This window comes from Apis florea, unplaced genomic scaffold, assembly GCF_048593485.1.
Source record: "Apis florea isolate Af1SG1 unplaced genomic scaffold, ASM4859348v1 contig_1653_pilon, whole genome shotgun sequence".
NCBI classification, from domain to species: Eukaryota; Metazoa; Arthropoda; class Insecta; order Hymenoptera; family Apidae; genus Apis; species Apis florea.
This window is the reverse complement of record NW_028256433.1, coordinates 325,064-332,520: the sequence shown is the minus strand read 5'-3', so window position 1 is coordinate 332,520 and position 7,457 is coordinate 325,064. Positions and strand designations below refer to the sequence as shown.

At 22.5% G+C, this 7,457-nt stretch overlaps 1 protein-coding gene across 1 annotated transcript; it reads left to right on the top strand.

The window, feature by feature from the left end:
• The first annotated feature begins 361 nt into the window (after window positions 1–361).
• Window positions 362–3,188, top strand: LOC105737408 (uncharacterized). Its single transcript, XM_012495283.3, has 9 exons — window positions 362–617; window positions 716–835; window positions 970–1,087; window positions 1,564–1,825; window positions 2,108–2,224; window positions 2,400–2,490; window positions 2,568–2,710; window positions 2,802–2,934; window positions 3,011–3,188. The coding sequence occupies exons 1-9, from the start codon at window positions 474–476 to the stop codon at window positions 3,059–3,061; spliced, it is 1,179 nt and encodes a 392-aa protein (XP_012350737.3). The 5' UTR covers window positions 362–473; the 3' UTR covers window positions 3,062–3,188.
• Window positions 3,189–7,457: the final 4,269 nt, after the last annotated feature.

The window sequence follows — 7,457 nt, the reverse complement described above, 5'->3', positions numbered from 1 at the left end:
ATATTGTGATACACAAGTGATACGTTTCTATCAAAGATATATAAAACGAATAAAATCCGAAGTATTTTTTGTGTCCTTCTTTCCAGTCATATTGGAAAACGAATATATACATACGTATATTAATATTCGATAATTACAGAAGAATTATAGAACAATAGAATACGTAACAAAGAAATTCTTATTTTCCTCAGAATTAAAAATTATCTTAGAATTGAAATAAATTCTTACATTTAAATTCTTGCAACGTTTATATCTTGAAATTACCAATAACAGATCCCTAGCCCCACAATTAAACTATAGTCAGTTGTCCATCACTTGTCACGCGATATACAATCAACATTATTACTTTTTGATTTTCATAACGATCGGGCATATGGAAAATATTCAAGAGAGGAAAAAATTGTGGGAATATTCAATGAGACAAAGAAAGATAGTGTTCAGTTGCGTGGCTGTCGTTGAAATTTCCTGAAAGAATGGACTTCGAAGGTAGTCAATATTATAACATTAATCGAATTCTCATGATTTGCGTTGGTCTTTGGCCCTACGAAAGAACAATATATTCGAAATTGTTGAATATTTTTATCTTTTTTTTTTTAAGCACTGGGATATTTCTACAGGTATTTCATTATTTAATTGTTACAATTAATTGTATTATTAATTTTGTAATTGTGTAAATTAGCTATTTTATATTGAAATACCCTAATTTAATTTTTAGGCAATGTCATTCATAACGTTACAAATGGACATAAATTTAACATTAAATTTGTTGTCCTATATCTCGTGTACGTGTATATGCATTATGAAATACTTCAATTATTTGTTTTACTTTAAAGATGTGAGTAAAGAAGAAAAACATATATTTTCGATATTATTTGTTATACAATTGTTGAAATTTTGAATTGAATTTTTGTTTTTGTTAACTTGTACTTTAAGAATATTATCTTAAGGTACTATTTTTCACAAATATAGATGAAAGACTTTCTAGATGAAATTAAAAATGATTGGAACTCATTAAGGAATGTAGAAGAGCTCCGAATCATTCACGAATACTCTAAAACCATAAAAAGGATAACAATATGTTTCGTTAGTAAGCGGAAATTTTTTATTTTCTTTATGATCATTTCATAATCTCATATAACTGTCGTGTTATTCAAATTATCGTTCAAATTCCTATTACCATAAATATTAAAATATAGAATATTTTTGTTCCGATTAAATTATACGAACACAGATCGAGCAGAAATTATATCGATTGCATTGATCAAAAAATAATATCGAGTGTTCGGGCAGGAATAATCAAACATTGGGTCTATAGTCTGTAGATATCAATTGTACGCACAGTAACATCGTATTTTCAATTTTTTATCTAACATATTATTATGAAAAAATAATATACAATTCATTTCTATATTATATAATAATTAATTAAGAATTTTATTTATATTTTCATCAAATGCATGAAAAGTGATGCATGAATGTTATTATTATACGTAAGATTTCTTATAAAATTGTTTACGATTTCTTTTAAATATAACAACTGTTTAACAAGTGATATTATTACAGTTATTATCGTGCCACTACAATTGGTATTCTTTTTGAGTATATTCGGTAACAATATCCTGGATATTTTGATTCCTTTAAATCACACTCGTCCACGAACAGTTCCGATCACAATTTACTATTTCGTCGATCAGCAAAAATTTTTCTATTTTTTTGGCATGCATTTGAACATTATTAGCAGTTTTGCAGGACTAGGATATATCGCCATTGAAACAATATCCATGGCTATGATACAACATCTTTGTGGATTGTTAAAAATTACTAGGTAAACGAATTAAAAAACATAAATGTTATTAAATTAAAAAATAAATTATTTATTTTAAATTTTTAATTTGATATAGCCATTCAATATTTTATTTTCGATTAATATTTTTTATCAAGCATTGATATCGTCTTTGAATTGTTTGAAATTCGTTTCTTGATTTCATATACACATTTATGAAGCATTTCATTATTTTTATTATATAGTATTTGCTTAATATCAATTATTTCGTTTCAATTATTCATTTATCTATTGTACATGTGATTTCTCTCAGTCTTTTTACAGCTTTCGCATAAGTGATACATTCGTTGCAAACATACCAAGAATATCTTCTGCAGAAAGAAATATAATAATCCGCAAAAAAGTGATGTCAATTGTACATTTACATGTAAGAATCAAAAAGTTAGTATCAATTGATAATCAAAGAAACAAGCCTCTTAAAGCGTAATAATATTTTTTTATAACAATATGAAATTTTTCATTTATTTCTTCTTATTATTTATTTTCATTAAAATTTTCAAAGATTAATATATTTCGTACAATTAATGAAATTGTTTTTTTCTTTTTTTTGTTAAAGTTATATCAATTGGATTCAAGAAAAGATAATTATAAGCTATGATTTATTAATATTATTAGGTTTAATTGCATTTAGTATTTTCATGTTCGAAGTGAGTATCAAATGTCTGCACGATATAAATGATAATTAGTCACAACAATTAATAATTGTGATTATTTTCTGTCTTAGCTTGCCAAATCAATAATATCCAGAACTACGAACGAAATATTTTCATCTTTAGTCTTTGTAATTTGTATTACTGTTTACGGATTTATTCCAAATCATTTTGCGCAAGAGATAATCAACCATAGTTCTAATATTTTTACGGATGCGTGAGTATTTTTAATTCACGTTGAACACGTTGAAGAAAGATTTTAATAATAATACGATAATAATAATTCATTAGCTATGAACTAATTCTAGATACAATACAGAATGGTATAAACTTCCGATAATGGAACAAAAATTATTATTGTTCATCATGCAGAATAATTTGAAAAGTCTTAATTTCGTGTTATTGGGTTCCATGATTGCATCTTATAATGTATACGCGACGGTAATAAAAATGATTGAAACAATAATATTTAATCTTATTAGATGTGTCTGTTTATCGGAGCTGGATTATTTTTCAGATATTACGTACGGCATTCTCGTATTTCATGGTTATATATTCTATGGATTAAAAAACTGATGAATAATCGATTGTACGATTGATTGTAAATGAATATTTAGAAAAATTTGTCGTATTCAAATTTTGAGATATAGATTGAGACATAGATCATATTTTAGCAAAAGGAAAAGACATTAATAAAGTAATATTAAAAAGTAATAAAATTAGATTTTTATGTGATATATACTTAAAATCAATTTTTTTTTCTAACCAATAATTGCGATTTTGATTTTTTTTTTTTTTTTTGACATGTGTCATCGAAGAACGTTATTTTGAATAACTTTTCTTTATAGATTAATTGAGATATTTGCAAAAAATGTAATGGTATCTCATTAAATTTCTATGATGTGGTATATGTCGTTTCTTTAATTTAATATTAATTTCAAATTTATGTCTAAATTGTGGATATACAATTTATGTAAATTTATATTTTTATGACACATAATTGAAGAAATTATAAATTACTATACATGTTTAAGTTTAAAAGACATTAAATAATGTGAAGATAATAGTTAAAAAAAATTAAAAATTTTTCATAAATCATAAAATTAGTTACATCAGTAAGTAAAAAAAAAAAAAAAAGAATTCTAACAAAAAAAAAAAATTATATCAAGAATGATAAAAACATAAGATTGACAGTTGTAACAGGAATTTAACGAATAACTATAAAGACTAAAAACAACATATTTCAAAAGATGTATTGATTCATAAATTAATATATTTGTTTTTTATTATTTTTGCAATTATATCTATTTTTTTCAGAATTTATTAAATACTATAAAATTATTTTATATTATTGTCATGAATAATGAACAATTATAAAAACTTTATCAATAAAAAATAAATATTATATATTCCTCAATTTTTATCTATAAACTTGTAATGATCCTTAGTTTGCTATTCAGAAGCAATTTCAACATTGGTGAACAAATTTGAATTTGTTGTGTTGACGTTATCTGCATGATTCATGATTCAAAAAAAAAAACGATCAATATTATTATTGGATTCAAAATACAAAAATGTTCTAATTTATGAATAATAATGTATTTCTTTAAAAATTATTACAAGATTAATGATATACCAATGATTATATATATATATATATATCATAGACATAGTGTGGCCAAGCAATCAGTTAGGTTTCTCAAATGTGGTGCTATATTAAAGTTAAGATTTTATATTAAAGTTAAATGTTGCCTTTTCTAATAATGCAAGAAAAAAGACTAAACAAATTTTAAAATTGAGAATAAAAATAAAAAATATTTAATAATTTATAATAATTCCAAAAATATATTTATTGGATAGTAAAAATTGCTTTTTTTCTGTTCTAATCTGAAAGATTTAAAGTTTTTTTTATATTGAAAAATTAATTTTTTTATGAAAATGTATTATAAATTCTTATTTTCAAATCTTATTTCAATGTAAAATTGAAATTCAAAGTTAAAAACTAAAACTTTTTAAGAAAATATGATATTCATATTGGATCTAAATATTTTATGGTATTTATTTTTTGGTTTTTATTTTATTTCATTCCATGTCAATGATACTTTTCGCGATAATTAGATAATTATATATGTATATATAAATTAAATTTATATATAAATGTAAATTTTACATTTTTTTTAAACAAATTTGAATATAATGATTTAAATATCTTTCAGTAAAATTTTTCAGTAAAATTTTTTTCTAATTTAATGAAATTTATCATGTATCTATCTGAAAAAAAAAAATAATGAAAATACATTTGACAGAATGATTTATAATTATTTACCGATATTTTTGAATGCTATTCGTCAATTACTATCAAAAAACATAAAAGAATTTTTAGTACAATTCTAAAGTTGTATTTCTAACCATCGTTCTATATCTAGAGTCTAGAATTTAGTAAATCGCTTTATTTTTATCTTTTTATGATCTTTTCCTCTTTTGTTATGATCTTCTGTTTTTAAGTGTTCTCGCGTGTTTGTCTTTCCTCTCTTATGTCAATTTTGTTTCTCTTTCTTCCTATCTTTGTCTATTGTTTGTTTTCTGCTTTTTTAAGGATTCGTATTTTGCTTCACGACGATTAGTTTGCAATCTGCTCATACGAAAGATTGTCCATTTGAAAGGTTTTCCAATTTTTCCAATATATAAAAAAAATGTAAATAATTTATTTATTAAGAAAGAGTGCTTATATTATATTGCAAATAAATTAGTTTAAAATAGATTTGTGTATGTGTGTGTGTACTATTTTTTTATTTTATCAAAATGTGTGACTCTAATATATTAATTTAAAAAAATAATATAAAAGTGATATAAAAATGATAAATATTTTTCCATTGATCACAAGAGAAATCAAGAGAAAAATTAATTGTAGGAATATGTAATATGTCGAAAAGAGAGCAGAGATCAAAGATCATATCAATATTCAATTTCCATTCACATTTAAAACGAATTCATCTAAGATAATTTAAAGAATATGAAATTCAAATAAAATCAAGAAGAAGAAAGGCTCATGACATGGAAAGTCCTGGTGTGTCTCTAAAAAAACAAGTGGAACATGAAATATATGAATATATTATTGAAATTATGATATTGCTTCCATTGAAAAATCAAAATTTTAAAAATCTCATTAAAAAAGATGTTCATTCTATAAATTGGAGAATGGACATCAAGTTCATTGAAGCAAAATCAATAATAAAAGAAAATTTTAAAAACATAGAATACATTTGTACAATTGCAGATATTTGGTCAGGAGAAAAATGAAGCTTCTTCGGTATAAAAACGTACTGGATTTATTTATATTATATATATTTACGAACATAAATCCGTAACGTTTGTATATCGTCTATTTACAAGAACGCATTCTTTCAATGTAATGGCTGAGTTATTGTAAAACATACATTCAGAATTCTATTTAAATTCACAAAAGATTGTTGCATTTATTACTGATGATGCAATTAATTTTTCGAAAACGTTCAGATTATTTACTTTAAACAGCAAATCAATGAATAAAATGCTAGTCATATCAGTGAAGAAAATGAAGAATAAGAAAAAGAAGAATTAGAAAAAGAAAAAAAATCTTCAGAGAAAGAAAAAAAAAAGAAAGAAGGAGGAATAATCTCCTTCTTCCACGACATCTTCGTTATTCAGCTCATATATTCTATGTTAAATTTGTGTGATAAATTTTCAGATATGATCTAAAGAAATGAAACACTTTTTCAAATACATAATAATGTAATGGAGATTGAGAACAATATAATAGAGAAAATATAACGCATTGTAAAAGATGATAGGAAAGTCAAAGTCTGTTAAATATATTGAAAAAATTATTGGCTTTGAAAAGACTAGGCAAGACTTGGAACTCCATGTATGATTCGCTACATCTATTATTGTTATGCAAAAAAAAAAAAAAAAAAAAAAGACTGCTAAAATTCTCTATATCAAGTAATAACATAATATATATCGAAGAATCCTTAAAATGTACATCATCAATCACCGAAGCAATAAATACTACAAGATGAAAAACATATATTTTATGGTTTATTATTGCCATGTATTTTATCTGTCATGAATATATTTTATTTACAAAATTATTAGAAAATAAATTGATAAAATTTATTTCTTAAAAAAGGACAAAAGAAGCTATAACAAAAGAATAAAAAAAGGACATAAAAAGAGGATAGAAAGAGCATAAAAGAGAAGAAGATAAGAGAACATAGAAAAAAGAAGATAAAAAAATTGAAAAGAAAATAAAAATATCATGAAAATTTAATCTATAAACATCAGGTAATATCGTTTTTATATTAAAAAATATATTTTTAATATTTTATATTATATTTTATTTGTATTAGAGAAAAAACTTGCTACGTCGTCAGGAGGATTATTTTTGTGATAAGAGGATGAAACTATGAAGAGATGAAGAGGAAAAAATCATCAAAAAGAATAAACGAATAGAAACAAAAAAGAAAAAAAAAATGTAATGACATAATGTAAATAAAATGAAATGTAAAAATGTAATGAAATAATGTAAATGAAATGAAATGTAAAAATTTATTGAAAATAACTTAAATAAAATATAAAAATATAATACAATAATGTCAAATAATATATAAAAAATATAATGAAATAATGTAAATAAAATATAAAATATAAAACGTTATAAAACGTAAAATATAATAAAGTGTAAAAATATAATGAAATATAAAAATGTAATGAAATGTAAAAATGTAATAAAATATTAAAATATAATGAAATTTAAAACATTTATTTAGAATATATGCCAGCTATAAATAAAATATCATCAAATTTCAAACTGAAATTTAATTTGTATTTAATTTCTTAAGTTCATTAATAAATTAATATTTTACTAATAAAATTTTTTATAAAATTTTTAAAATAATTTTTATATTTTTTTATATTTTTTGTTC

Bases quoted from the DNA above. Each gene is read 5' to 3' on its own strand.
- LOC105737408 (XM_012495283.3), top strand. From the start codon at position 474: ATGGACTTCGAAGGTAGTCAATATTATAACATTAATCGAATTCTCATG. The intron at 1,826-2,107 runs GTAAACGAATTA...GTCTTTTTACAG, and splicing joins GGATTGTTAAAAATTACTAG to CTTTCGCATAAGTGATACAT. The intron at 2,491-2,567 runs GTGAGTATCAAA...TTTCTGTCTTAG, and splicing joins TTAGTATTTTCATGTTCGAA to CTTGCCAAATCAATAATATC.